Here is a 15,688-nt window from a genome sequence, read left to right as displayed (position 1 = left end):
CGAGTGCCAGAGATGAGCCCGTCTGAGAACGCTGCTGCTCAACTTGTGCAAGGCTCTGAATGCAATCCAATATTTTGATACACGTCTGCAGATTCTGGTGAGCTGTGAATTCTCAGGGCTGCTGACCTTGCTCAGTATCTTATTCATCAGAAACAAAGTTTTACCTGATGCTTGGTTTTGGAACAGAAAAGCTTTGCTGGTGTAAAACAGAAAAGCTTTGCTGGTGTAAAACCTCTGATGCCAGTTCAGTAAACACTGGAACATTTTGATGAGCAGGAGGATAATTCAGTAAAGAGGACATTTGTCAGAGACATATACTCAGCCCCTTGCCTTCCCACAGACTCTCTCTGTAACCACTGGCAAGTTATTCAGTCCCAGAATTATCCAAGACAAACCCCATCATTGCCTCATTCTTATTACTTGCTGGCTCTGAGCATTCACCAATCACAAGGTGTAGAGTCCACAGGATTTAGCCTCTAAAACTACAGACTTCTGCTCTGTCTAAAATGGGGATAAAACAGTGAAAAGAATGGCTGTGAAAAAAAACTAAGACATGGTTAGAAGCTGTAGCAATGAGAACTACTTAAGAACCAGAAAAGAAAAGATAAAGTTGGAATTTCCCCACTGGTATTTGTCAGCAATTTTTCTGGCAAATGTTGCTGAGAATGGTAAGATACTCCCTCAAGAAGATTTAAGTGCCCTGAGAATCTGCACACCAACATGGTAAAGGTTTCTTAACAAGCACAATGTGAGAGCCATGTGCAAGGACAGGGGACAGTCTGCCCCTGTGGGACAGCATCCTGAAGAACAGATCAGCAGGGATAAAAGGCCATATCATGATTACTAGGTCTCCTAAACACAGACAGACAAAGCAAATTAAAATAATGCAAACTCAAAAAATCTGATGTGCCAAGTATTTTGCTTGCTCACCAGCTCAGCTGTAGCAAACAAATGTAGCTGTTGTCACAATTCTGCTCACATGGCAGAGGGAAGAAATAAAAGATAATTTCACTGTATACACACAAGCTACCAGGTGCACTGCACACAGGCTGGGTGCAGCTTCCAATCCCACACTCTGTGCTCAGAACCATGGTCCAACAGTGCAACTTCCAAGGGCTGGAAAAGGAGCTTGGAGGCATCTTATTCCCTGCCAGATGTCTTTAAGAAAATGCAGGACCAGTTTTCTAACTGACAATGTTCCTTGAAATTGCCCAGGCAGACTGCATTTCTAATAATTTAGAGTAACTGCAACCCCATCATCATCATGAACAAAACAGCTGTTCCAGCATCCATTTTCTACATAAGAATTACACAAGGAGATCCCAAAGTTCTGCAGAAAATGATGCAGAAAATGACTGGGTGCTTGCCTACAGTCCCATCTGACACCAGGAGTCCTTCAGCATACATGCAAGAGACAACCTAGAGATATTTTTGGGAACTGACACAGTTCCTTGCTGTGATTAGAAAATAGGGCTGTTCTCCCTATTTGGCTATCAACAAGGCTGATGTTTGTACTCCTGAGTTATTAAGGTAGCTGAAGTGTGCTGCAGAACTGAGAGGTGGTTCCTGTCACTGGATGACCCTGGTAACTGCTGGGCAAGGCAAGAGGAAAACACGATTGTTCATTTCCTAAAGATTTCCCCAAGGGAAACTTCTGCCCCAGAGGAAGAGAAGGAATGGAAACAGCAACACCCCAAGATGGCAGCATCAGTATCTTTCACTGGAAGATGCTACAGTAAGTGATGAATAGTCTAAGGGATGTAAATTTTGTAAATTTTGATGGCTCCCTAAAGCAAAACCCTGCCCAGCAAGGCAGCCACTGTGAGCCTGGCACATCATATTTTGAAAACTGCACTGGTAACTCCTACTGCAGCCTGGCTTTTTGGGATGCCAGTTGTTCTCAAAATAGACAAGGAAATGAAACCAATTTTCAATCCAGTAATGGAAATCATAAATCTGTACCACAGCTTTAAGTGACACAAATCTAGTTTATGAAGGCTCCAATAATTTTATGCCTGTGCATAATAAAGCTTATGTTCTCACCATTAGCAGCAAAAAAAGCCATGACCTATTTTACACCAAATATTCTACTCCATGTACAGAAAAAATATACATGTGAAATAACTGGGGGGTGATCTTAGCCACAAATCTGCCTGTAAAAAGAAATGCTCAATAAGTACTTCTCTTTTTACAGAAAAGGCTCACTATGTATCACAGAGAGCACTGCACATTCTGCTGTGCTCATTTCACATAAACCCAAGCATTTTATGTTCTGTTTAAGTATCCCATTTACCTTAAAGAAACTTCCTCTTTTGTCCACACAACGGCTTCTCATGGTCAAAGACGACATCTTCCCTGAGAAGACTCCACTGTATGCCTTGATCTCCTAAAAGCAGACACATTTTTGTCATGGTTAGTCCAGTCTGTAGGAAATTCCTCTGCAATTCTAAGCCACAGAAACAGTCACAACAAGCCTTCTGCCAAACCCTTCCTGTCAACAACATCATGCCATTTATTTCCTACCAGAGTCCTTCCATATCCCTTCAGTCCATTATTTTTCCATAAACTGCTTCAAAAATGCAGTGTTACTCAGAGCTCTGTATCTCTCCCTTCTTTTCACAGCTGATCCTGTAGCTGTGACTAGATTTTAATGTGCTCATTAAAAAAGAATGCTAAAACATAATGATTGCTTTCTTTGTTTACTTGACCTCAGTCTGCAGTACAAACAGAACAAAATGTTAGATGTCATTACAATCCAGTCTCAAATATTACAGTATTAGCAGGACTTATCAGGAGAGAAAAAAAACAGTTTAAAATCACCCACAAGGGAGAAAACAGTCTGCCATTAAAGTAAAAACCAGCAAACAACAACAACAAAAAGCCCAAACACCCCTCAAAAATGCTGCTTCAGATTTCTAAAATGCAACTGAGTCATATTCAAGTCAGGAACTGAAGATGAATTTAGGAAGAAACAGCATTTTCTGCTGTCAGGTAAACTGAAGGAACAGTTCAACACCCAGGACAATACAGTGAGGAAAATCAAGAGGGGGATCTCCATCTGAAGTAGAGTAGCAGAGTTCCTCTAAAGCCACAACCAATTCACACCAGTAATTTGTAACCAGTTTCTGAACCAAGCAGGATTCATTTCCATGGCTAAAAAGTCATCTTAGGATTTTTACAGGTAAGCTGCGACCGTGTCCCAACTCTTCTCCTTGCACACACATTTTCCAACCACATATCAGGGAGTTTTGTTGGAAGTTTCAGCTACCAAAAGGGGCAAATAATACAAGCGCAAAACATTACAGAGCAGAGACAGAGACAGAGACACAGTTTTTGATTTGATACAAGCAGAAATTAAAATAAAAGGCTTCAGCAGCAGTGAACACCAAGTTTAGTGGTGTGGCTGCAGAGGGAGATGGAGCAGAACAAAGCAGCTGGGACAGAGAATGCTGACAGGTAAAACCCCAAATTTGACACACACCCCACACCAAATACATGCATGCTTTGCTTCCCTCTAATGCCTTATGAGAAAGAATTGACAGGAGTGAGGAAGACCAAGGCAGAAAAGCACTGTCAAACAAAAGTACTTGAGGAAACAGAGAGGTACAAGCAGGAGCAAAGAAACATTTTAGTTTTAATATGTAGCAAGAGGCTTTAAATAGTTCATCTTGTTTCCAGAGGTCCTACCACAAGAGCACTAGAATTGGTTACATTTTTCCAAAAGCAGCCATGGCAGGAAGCTCAGCAACATGCCAGTTTTCCAGGCAGGGTTTGCAGACTTTGAATGCTGAAAGTAAAATCTTGAATTCTGCACTGTTGTGAAAACCAAACACTGGGGAATGAGCAAGAGAAGACAAAAAAATAGTGCTGAGAAAAAAATTTAAAAATAAAAAATTCCAACTTTCTTCATAAATCAGTTTATTTAAAGGATACACTCCTGGTGAAGCTCTAAAGAATTGTGAACTGTGTTTCTTTACCTAGAAGTGTGCTTAAATAACTTGACTGCACTAATTCCATAAGAGATGATGTTCAGTGGGTGGTTTTGCAGGTGCTATTAAATGAGTTGAGCTCTGTCTCCTCATTTGCCACATACACAAGGGGACAGAACAGCTGGTCCCCTCTGGGGAGCATAAGAAATTATATATTTTTTAAAAATCTTCTTTAGATCAATTCTGGAAAGAAAATTTTCACCTGAGAGTGTTAAGGAGTTACATTAGAGGGTTATGAGCAAGATCCTGCTGTTGTCTGTACATCTCCATTCTCAGTCATTAGTCACTCAATTTGCAAACAACAACCCCTTCACAATAAATCTCATGGGTTTTAATTTTTTTTTTTTTTTCAATTTAACCACAAGGATGTCTGCATGCAATTCTATTACCAAAACAAGACCATGCTGGCATTTTTACATTCTCCACTCAAATGTACGGAGGAAGGAAAACACACACACAGTTTGTGTACTTCAAAGAGTGGTATGACTCCAGTCAGAAGAAAGCCTCAAACAAAACCACTGCTTATTTCACTTGTAAGAGGTTCTGGAGCTCTAAACTTCTATTACTGTCACTATTTATGCAACATTACTGCTATCTGTAGGACCTTAACTCTAAGCCTCAACTGGGCTCTTCTCAGCTCCACACAGCCTCAATCCCCACCACTTTTCATGGTTATAAGTAATTTAAAACTAACTTAGGGTAACCTAAATAATATTTAATGTCTGAGTGGGTTTTAGTATTCCTGACTAAAATCAGCACAATGGGAAACACTGCTGGGCTTCTTTGTGTTTGTTGGGAAGGGTTCTATTGGTGCTGATACTTCTTTTTCAATAACACAAGATATTAGGGCTTGCTGGTAAAATGGACAGCCAGGCTGGTTGCAACACCCCAAAACCCAGGGGCAGGCTCCTACCTTGGAGCAGAGAGTTATTTCCATACCATGCAGAAAAAACTGCAGGGAAAAAAAAACCTGCTGTCAGGAGGCTCCATTTCTCTCCATAGCTGTGCACATCTGATCTTACTCAGACCCAAGGCAGGCTGGGAAACCACTGCTCTGAAACTGTCCTTGTTGAATTTGGACGGCATGAGGCTGTCAGAAACAAAAAATCTCCATCCTCTGACTGAGAAGCTGGGTGGAGCAAGTCAGCAAAGCTTGTCATCTCCTGCACCTACTGCAGAGAAGCCTCTTCTCCTCCTCCTGTGCTCCAGGCACCGAGACAGATTCACTCAGGCAGATTCACACAGACACTGCCCAGGTGCTGCCTGCCCAGAAACCCACCTGGAAATGTCACCAGGCTGCAGGGGCCAGCTCACTGTGTAATTCATTCCTTTTGCCTGGCCATCTGGAGGGAAAAGCCTCCTCTGTGTCCCAGGGCTTTGTCCCAGCTCCCCCAGACACTCCCGACCCACAGCACTGCCTTCCTGCAGCTCCTGTGTGTGACCAACAGGACAGGGCAGGGACAAGGCATGATCTGTCTGCTTGGCAAACCTCCCTCAAGTCCAATGCTACTGCATGATGCTCATGCAAGCTGTATGTTTCAAAAAACAGGTGCTTTTTATCTGTCTTCCATTCCCTTCTCCTGCTGGTTTTCACTCACACAGGAATGCCAGAGCACCTTCCACCTGCTTGTATGCAATCTGATTTCTGACTCTTCATCAAAACAGCTCCTGCTTTACTCCCTCTGCTGCAATTTTATTTGGATTTTTTGGTATGCTCTTATACTTAACTATATTAGACCACTGTGACCATGTTCACAGGGGTCTTAGGATGAGGGACAAGATGAGGATTTGACTTTATGTTTCAGAAGGCTTGATTTATTATTTTATGATATATATATTACATTAAAACTATACTAAAAGAATAGAAGAAAAGATTTCATCAGAAGGCCAGCTAAGAATAGAAAAAGAAAGAACGATAACAAAGGTTTGTGGCTCGTGATTTGCCATTAATTAGAAACATCAAAGATGGGCCAATCAAAGATTTACCTGTTGCATTCCACAGCAGCAGATAATCAATGTTTACATTTTGTTCCTGAGGCTCCTCAGCTTCTCAGGAGGAAAAATCCTAAAAAAAGGATTTTTCATAAAAAGATGTCTGTGACAAGACCACCTCACTGGACTTTTCAGGATACTTCCCTTTAATCCTCTCATTCCAATCCTGCTTTTACAAAGCAAAACATCTCATTTTCTTTAGCCCAAAGACAAAACAGTCTGTCTCTGCCTCCCCCAAGCTCAGCCACAGCAATCTGTACAAACTCCCTGCCCACAATCCTCCCACAATCCCAACTCTTCTCTTTCCTAAGGAATCAAGGCTGTCCAGCTGCACTAGCTTCCTGTTCCTTGGTTCCTAACTAGGATTTTTGATGTTTTGGCCAACCTAACAAGACAAAAAGATATCAGGAAGAGATTCCACATATGCCACCACTGAAGGAAGAGATCTGCAGCTTTCCTTTTGCTGGCTGACCCACAGAATTATCACCTTTTTATTTTTCCTGCATTTTAAATGTGATTTACCCCACTAAAGAAACTCAGTCTGCCCTCTTTCATTCTCTGCCTGTAAAGGCTGTGCAATCACTGAGCACAGACTCACAGAAACTACCTCAGGCAAATGAAGTAATGGTTTTACTGTTCTGCAGCCAAGAAAACACAGGAGAAAATATCATTCCAGATTTATGTATAAGCTGGCAAAGGTCAGAAGTTAGGGAGAAGCTGCTACAGATGTACTTGTAAAACTTATGGTGAATTAGCATTATATTACAATCAATTTTTACAGCAATTTATAAATACACAGTATTAAAATAACTAAAATTAATTTGGTGAACCCATTTTTTGGTGGGTTAAAGTAGAAACCAGAAACGGGAAGGATAAATACATTTTACATAATAAAAAAAAGTAAAAACAAACCACCCTGCTCAAATGCAACTCTACACTTGACAATGTGCCACGAGATATACACAGTACTTCAGATTTTCAGCAAATGTAATCATCTTCATGCAGTTCATTTCCCTGTTCTCCCAGTGCATTTGCCAGTCCCAGGGAGCAGGCTGTGTTCATCTCTAACCTACAAAGCCCTGGTTTGTCCAATTACTCTGACCTTATCTGAATCTTGGCAAAATTAAACTTTTCCTTTTGAAAGTATTTCCTCTGAGAAGCTGACTGCAAGCCTCCTTCCAGGAACACAGATACAACTGAGCACAGTATCACTTTGAAAATCTATCAAATAAGACCTTCAGTCTGCAAACTATCGCTGGTGCCAGGATCTGGCAGATCTCTCAACTCAAATGTTGCATTGTGTTAACACAGCTGTATCCACAAGCAAAATGTGAGGGGATTATGTAAAAAGAAATCCTAATTTCCATCATTCTTCCGGCTGCAGAAAGGGTTTACAGTCTTTTTTCTTTTTTTTTTTTTTTAATTCAAGTAATGCAAGGGCACATTACTTGTAGAAAACAAGTAAGACATACAGCAAAAATGGAAAGTCACCCTTTATACACAAAGAGTTTTACAAAATGTTTGTATTTTGCCATTTTATTTAAAGAGTTTTAAAACCTTGCAAAGAACAAAAATTCCCTCACTCTCCTTTTCCTTCAAGCACTCTTTATACTGTTTTTTGTTACCTAAACATAATAATGTGTTTGTGTGAGCTGCTCCTCCAAGAAAGCCACCAGTATGAGGTCAGTGAGTACTTCAGTCAGTATTTCTGCCCTGGGTGTAAAGATGATTTTACAAAGACATTCCCTACATGAAGGCAGAAGGGCCATGAGCAACTCTTAGCAATCCTTTTCAGGAAACAATGCTGTCTTCATAAACTGCAAAGGAAGCAGAAATTTGCAACTTTCCAAAGGCAGTGAGGGGCGTCACAGGTAAATTGTATCAGTGCTGCTCATCTGGCTTAGCATAACAATGATGCTAAATCACAGCCAGCTCTCCAAGGACACTCCACATCACCATGAAGTACCAGCCATGTTTAAGAAGCTGTCACCAGCACAGACTGATCTCCAGGGGCTGTGACAAGAAACCCACCTGGACAGACCGAATTCCAGGGGCTGTGATCCAGTCTATGCATCAGTCATGGCATAAAGTGGGAACATCACTGCCAGATTTATCCACTGGTCTTTCTACATCTGCTTTCAGCCTGTCATCACTCCTGCCTCAACCAATCTTTTGCCAGCAGGCTAATTTTTTCCCCTTGGTTCCAGATCCTATGTGCTGGCAGCCTTTTATGAGACTAAAGGATAAAGAGGAGTTATTACTTTGAACTTGTTTTAGTACAGCACTCTCAGGAGAGGCTTTAAGTCCCATCAGATTTTGGGCAGATCCACTGTCTCACTCCCAGCTGTCTACCCACCTCTTTTATCTACAAAGCCATAAATTCAGAAATGAAAGCATCTGAAAATCCCATCTGAAGGGCACAAGATTCATCCTGGCTCTGCTCCCATCAACATGAGCAGACATGGCATCACTCTTTCCAGCAGAAGCACACAGTTGTGCAAACACTGACTGCCTCAGAAAAGCCAATCCTCAAAAAAAGCCTCCTACAAGAGCTTGGTAGGAGCAGGGCATGTTGCAAAAGCACAGCACCCCACCAGGAGAGCTCTGTTTGCTGCTAGCACTGTCCCACTGCACCCCTTCCCAAGTTTCTTCTTCCTCTCCTCCACTAAAAAACCTCTTCCTGCTTGCTCCCATGGCATAGTTTCCACATTACTGAAAGGGAATAAAACCCCAAGCCATTTCCTCTGGCACAGCATTCAGTCATGGAGGATACTACCAAGCCTCTCATAAGAGAATGATTGTTTGTTGATACATTCATGTCTTGTTTTGCCTCTGGAAATGTCAGGGAAATAAATATAGGAAGAGATTGACTTTGATTTGGATAACCTTTCAGAAGGTTTTTATTCTTCCCAAATTCCCTGGCCTACATACCTCACAAAAAACTAATGTTTCTTGCAGTATTTCTGTAATTTCCACTTACTGTTCCTGCCAAAACCACTGAATAATAAAAAGAATAACATTCACAAGTGTTTTCAAACATCTTTAAAAAGTTTAACGTAGAGCTGCACTTCCTGGGAGAAGCAAGAAAAAGTAATTGCTTGAATTGTTTCATGGTCTAGAGGAACTCCAGAATTCCTAGTGACACTTTAATGCAAAGGGACACGGGGTTCAGCACCTACATCTAGACAGACATGTCACTTTGAAGTCACTCCCCCTTGTCCCACCTTAAAACATTTCTTCCTTGTGGCAGAGTCTCATGTACATCAAAGCTTGTGCTCATTTTGCTCAATGCTTCCAGAAAAGCTTCAGCTGATTTCCAGTAAGAGCAATTCTCTATTCAGGGCTAGGGGAACACAAATTCTTTTGATAAACTCTTCTTCACATAATTCATTGAAAAGGATTGCATTTGTTCACCCAAAGCAATGCACAAATGGGAAACAATGGCAGACAGATCTAGAAGTTGTTTGACCTAAAAAGTAAATATGAGACATGTACTGCAAGACAGAAAAGTGATCTTAAAGGAACTGCAAAACCTGTGATTTTTAAAGCCCTAAATATCTTTTAGGCTCTTTATTACTAAAAAAAATGTGAAGTAGTTTGTATACCACAAACAATGACAAATATATCTTCTTTTAATTCTAATGCAATAGCATTTTCTAGTTGTGTTTGTTGCATCACCAATATGCTTAACAGGTATCTCTTTGTAAGAAAATAACTCCTTATAATAGCAAGCAATGGTTTCGATATTCCCTATGAAATGTTTTGCAAAGTAAACTGCTGCTCAGGAGGCAGCCAATGCCAAAGAAACTACATCCTGCATTTCATAGAATCAACAGAAATATTTCCATGGATGGCCATAATTACTGGAATGAGTTAGCACAGGGCATTACATGGTGTGCAAGAAGAATCTGTAAGATCAGGAGCCCCTTAGGCTGTAATTCCAAGCTCCATTTAAAAGCTTGTGCTGTGCACCTCAGTTCAGCACAGGGCAATGATTAACCAGGGAACCAACACCCCTCTCTTTATTCTGGTGTTGACCTTATGTTCATCTTTGTGTGACACATTCAAAACCACTAATCTAATGGTTTGGCTATTAACTAAGGAATCAGATCATCAGAAATGCACCACACTTGGCACCTTGTTTTTTGGATAGCTTCCAGTGACAGAAACTGCTTATTTCCAGTACACAGGCTGCTCTTCCTCTGAGCTGAGTACACTAAGTTAAATATAGACTGCTTTATTTCAGCTGAGTCCATGGTAAAGGCTCATTATTTTAATTCTTTAATCAAAACTGTTAAGATGTAATCATCTGGGACACTCCTCAGTTTAGCCCTTAGCATTAGTTAGGAATAATTTCACCCTTTCTTCTTTATTCACACTTTCAGCATATTACATGAAATAGTAAATTTTGTGGACCACAGAAACTCAGGTTTTATACCAAACACTAAGTTCACAAGCACCAAGGCGACAAACCTAAAGAGTGTGGCATTGTATTTAAAACAGAAAGATGTTTTGGGATTCCAGGAAGCATTTGTGCCCTCTCTGGTCTATGCACAGTCCAGAAGTACCAGAGTTTATGCACTCTTGTGATTTAAGAAATGTGCCTCACATTTGGTGAGAACTTTGATGTGTAATTAGTTTTTGTTCCCCATGAAAACTGAGAACAGCACTGCCCTACGTCAGAGGGTTTTCTCATTGAGTGAACCACGCAGAAGTGACAATTCCAGACACTGGAAACAGGGGTGACTTACAGGAACCCCTCAGTGCCACCAGGACACGTGCACAGGAAAGAAAGGTGGGACCACAGGAGTGGGACAAGGTCCCATCCCCTGATCAGCCTGCAGGGAGAGCTGGACCAGCTGAATTCTGCAAGCCCCTTCTGACCTCTGGTTTTTGCAAAGACGTCACAGAGTGGGAAGGGGAAGGAATGGGGAAGTGTGTGCTGGGGAGGGTGGGTATTATTTTTGGTGGGGTTTTGGTTTGTTTTGTTTGCTTCTTTTGCAATACCAAAATATCAGAGGAAAAGCATAAATTATTCTTACTCCGTTTCACACGGGGGGGAGACTTCCACTGCTCCAAAATCCATTTTTACATTTCATCACAAGGGAATTGCTAAATTTGCATAAAACAAAAGGAAGCTTTAAGTTAAAAAGCATAATATCAGCTTAAATAATTAATAAATCAGACTTTTAACTTTGTATTTATTAGCAAATGACACACCCCCAAGCACAAAAAACTGTGGGAAAAAAACAACTGAACTTGGAGCAAACAAATTAATGTACTGTTGGAACTACATATCAATAGGAAGGATAAAAATTTGGATGTATGTTTTTTTTACATGGACAATCTAAACAAACCACAACTATTATTTATCTACCACCGGGAAAATGTTTAAAAATACCCTGGGCAGCTCACCTAGTAAGAGATAGGCAAATATTTATCCAAGTTTAAACAAATGAGGAAAAATTGCAGTGATGAATCCTGATTTTTTGCCTCCTAAAGGAAGTATACTAAGTGTTGTAGGTCAGCTGGTGTGAAGGCAGTGAAATTCTTGCAAGGATCCATTTTCAAGCTGCCTGTTTAGGAATGCAAAGCATCCCACATCCTGAACAACACCAAGTGACTAACCTGAGGGCACTCCAGCTGCAGGGGTGGATTTGCTTTCTGTTCAATAACAATTTTGTTTGCTTGTCGTTAGTTATATTTGCACTAGTGCTTTCCGACCAAGAGGTTAATGCAATCCAGCAGACTGCATGAGGAAGATCACATGTGAGTTTTTGTGGTTGCACTGTTTATTTTAAACAGCTGGACATCAGACATGATGGACAGTTTGCTTCTTTTTTCACTAAGCACTCACTACTAATTTTTGAAGAATGCTGCAGATTTAAGAAGCACTTTTTGTAGCACACTTTTAATGTGGTTCCACACCCTCGAGGGTGCACCAACACAGCAAACCATGAGGCTGAGCACCAAGGAGAAGATTTATTTCTAAATGAACAAAAGAAAATATTTTCACTAGAAAAACTTCAAAAGAACAGTGCTTATGTCTTGACCTGTTTGTTTTGGTTTATGCACGGAAGAGACTCCAAGAAAATCTTGCATTAGTTACACCAAGGTCATCTGCTCTCCCCACAAGGATGGTCCATGTAACAACACTTCTGCCTACAGCAGAGTTTGCACTGTCCTAACCTAGCTCAGATCCACTGGCAATGAGCAGATAAACTGCTCATTGTAGAAAATTTGCAAGGATACAGGCTTGGGAACTGGGTTAGCCCCACTGGTGACTTGACACCTTCTGCAGCACCACAGCCCAGCACTGCTAACCTGTGTTACACAGAGGGAAAGCCACCACCAGGCTCAGAATGTGTCATTTGTTCCTGTAAGAGACTGGAAAAAGCAGACTGAGCCATGAATGTGTGCCAGCTCACTGCTGCACGGGTGTGCCAACACAGCAAGCAGGATACACCCAAAGCACACGTTGTCACTCTCCTGTGAGCTCTGCATACACACACCAGAGGAGATGGAATGCCTGCACAAAATGCCTGCACTTATTTTGTGTTACTAGGAGGTTAAAAACCAAAACAAACCCACAAATCAAATCCTGGAGAGAAAATTCTGTTTGCACAGTCTATTTCTTGCCTGTTAGAGGATCTAGCTGGGTCAGAGGAGGGGTATGAATAGGGAAATATACCAGTTCTTCAGAACCAAGTCTGCAGATATGTCAGGTAGAAGCAATACCATGCATTGTGCTATCTGGAAAAATCAGGAGGTCATTTGAAATTCTCAAAATAATTTCAGACACTTCTATATTCATCATAACAACCAGGTCTATAAGACTGGTTATAAAGAGTGACTGATCTATAAAATACATGCACAACTTTGACCAACTATGCTCTGAAATACTAAGTTTTCTTTTTTTTTCATACAACTATTGAACTTCTGTTTATTTGCAGGACTGGAGAGGTGGAGGGACTCACCTTGGAGATGTTTTCTTTTTGAGGGACAAGGGAGTTCCAAATATTCAAATATTTTTAGAATTTACAACTACATTTCCAAATGTACGTTCACCAAAGAAAAAAGTCATTCATAACATACGACTCTGATAAACAGTCTTAAATGTTTCTCCTTCCATCCTATTTCTTTATGGAAAAAAAAATCTTAAATAGTAAAAACAAGGTTATGACACACAGCAATGAAACCCAGGAAATTCGAAACTGATGGCTGTTGAAATATCTGTCTCAAGTTAATTCCACTCCTCTTCCTGTTTTCTTTGCGTGCACCGTGGGACTGGCAATGTCAGCCTGAACCAAACTTCCTGGCTCGGCTCCCAACCTGTGTAACTCCCAAGTCACGTAGGCACAGGTCACCCTTCCCGTCCTCGTGGGGCTCCTCCTGATCCTCCTCCCAAGCACAATTGTTCCCTCAGACTTCTCCCTGCAACTCTTCCCCCTGATAACCCCATCACCTTCTGTCAACAGCTGACTTGTAAATTCATCAGCAGTGCAAAGGCTACTGCTGCTTTCCCAACCCTCTTCCCCTTTCCCATCTCCAGCAGCATCCTCTTATTCTGCTGGTCCTGGGCAGCCCCAGACTCTCCTGCCACAGCCCCTACACCCAGCTTGCCTTCACTCTTCAGCTGAACCCCTGGGGATGAAGCCTCATGGCTCTGCCAGCTTCTTTCCCTGAACCGTAAGGTCTCCATCCACCAATCCAATCCTCCTGCTTCTCAGTTTTCACTGTTTTCTACTTCCTACTAAAGCTCCTCTCCTTTTCTACCTGTTTCTTCCAAGCCACTTGCATAAGGATGCCAGACAGGCAGGATTTCATATTGATAGAATCACAGAACAGTCTAGGTTGGGAGGGGTCCTAAAGGACATCTAGAGTTCCACCCCCATGCCATGGGCAGGGACACCTCCCAGTATAAGGTGGACACCATGCAAGTTCCACAACACCTTCATTTGTGCAGGTCTGAGGAGCCTTCTCATCCCTTCCCCTTATTCCATCACTTTTGTTTTTAAGAAGGTGGACCAAGATCATCATACCCTAGTAATTCCCCATCTGCTTCTTTCCTCCAGTCCCTTGAAAGGCCAGGACACATACAGCCCACAGACAGAGAGGGAGGAATGGATGCCACAGCACCAGCTGGCTCTAACAGTGAGGAGAGCAGCCTAAAGCCTCGCCCAGGCTGTCTCCTTCCAGACTAGCAGGAATTAAAGTCCTCCCTAGGTTTTGGGATGAGCACTTTTCCCTCCTCTTTTTGATTCCCCTTCTTTTTGAATGGTGGATACCATCAAAACCAAACTTTCCTTCCTCAGCAGCATCAGCAGTCACATCAAGACCCAATTGATTGGAACTAAAAAGTTTCTCCTTCCCCACTGGATTAATGAGTTCATAGAAACTCTTAGCAGGGGAACTCCTGAAGAAAGAAGCGTGGGTGTTTAGCTCTTCTCTCCTAGTTTGCTTGTGTAAACAATTTGTTTTTTCTCTCCTGGGACACTGTGTTTTGAAATAGGCTTTTTAGAAGGCAATAAACCTCATTTGCTGAAATGGTGAAACTGGGTCCAAGTACTGCCAAAAGCAGAGCATTCCAAACACATTGGTGATTCCCATATTTACTGTACTGGGGGGGGTATGTTATGCACAGAGACAGACAGTCTGTTGGTGTCACTTTTTTCATTTCAGATCTGAACCAAATGCAATCAAACCCAGAAGTAAGGCAGCAGTCAGGTGACAGGCTGCTTCCTAGGGTTTAATTCTTGCTGACACACTGGTACCAAAAGATTCCCATGACTGCCAGCAACAAACATCGTCAACCAGCTCAGGCTAAGTGTAGTGAGATACACATTTAATGAGCCCTTTTAAAAATGAAGAATTAAATTGTTTAACAGCTAGTAAATTCCATCACTCTCCTTCTGCAGATAATAAAGAGGAAGCTGCCAATAGGTGAAAATACTTCTTGGGTTACATAGCACAGTTTCAAGACTTAACACGCCATTTGTTTATTGCTTCTACATCTGGTGCCAGTTATTTTTATGGAGCTTCTTTGTATAAATTCAACAACTTCCAGGTCTATCAACCACTCTAAAAATAAACACCAACAAGTCAATTTCTGTTCTCTATACCTCAGCTATGACATATTCCCTGCACAAACGCGAACCCATGTCCCTGGGGAGTCACAAATCTCTTGAGTCACTTGACCTGCTGTGACTGAGCTAGGGGAACTCAATCCAGCCCTAAAATTAATCTTTTTATTCCCAGTCAGTCTGCCTTTGTTCCAAAACCACAGCACCAAAGGGCAAATCAAGGAGAAAACAAGTTTGTGGACCATGACCTCAAGTGGCCAGGACTGCTGCCCTGCATCTCTTCCTGCTTGCAAAGTTCTGTTCCTGCCTACAGGAGAAGGTGAACACGAACAATGCCCAGCAAGGAGCTGGCAGCAGCTTCCCCCTCTGCTCTGTCCATCCTGCCAATGATGCCTCAGCCTAAGCTTCCCACCACTGTTTCTGTGCACAGCAAACACTGGCTGCCCCGTGCTACCAGCACTGCACAATTCTGCAGCAGGAACTACTTGTTTGAAACTTGCATGTTCAATGAACTTCTGGCAGTTTCTGCTTGACAATCTCTTGATCAGAAATAGATTCCAAGCCCAGCAGCACCTTCAAACAACTGTCATGTCTCTTGGCACCTTGCCACACAAAAGCATCTCT

General features: G+C 41.8%; 1 protein-coding gene across 6 annotated transcripts in view; it reads right to left on the bottom strand.

Annotated features, from left to right (window-relative positions):
* Positions 1–15,688, bottom strand: part of RIN2 (Ras and Rab interactor 2) — a 61,529-nt gene that overhangs the window by 37,773 nt on the left and 8,068 nt on the right. For 4 of the 6 annotated variants that reach the window (XM_059469523.1, XM_059469527.1, XM_059469524.1 and 1 more), the window contains one exon: positions 2,294–2,386. In XM_059469523.1, coding sequence (XP_059325506.1) covers positions 2,294–2,386 — 93 coding nt within the window. Of the gene's footprint in view, positions 1–2,293; positions 2,387–2,523; positions 2,562–3,753; positions 3,833–15,688 lie in introns of those variants that run through there. The other 2 variants (XM_059469522.1, XM_059469525.1) reach the window with 2 other exon arrangements.

Source organism: Ammospiza nelsoni, chromosome 3 (genome assembly GCF_027579445.1).
Source record: "Ammospiza nelsoni isolate bAmmNel1 chromosome 3, bAmmNel1.pri, whole genome shotgun sequence".
NCBI classification, from domain to species: domain Eukaryota; kingdom Metazoa; phylum Chordata; class Aves; order Passeriformes; family Passerellidae; genus Ammospiza; species Ammospiza nelsoni.
Note: the sequence above shows the minus strand (reverse complement) of the source record. Positions and strands in the feature narration are given on the sequence as shown.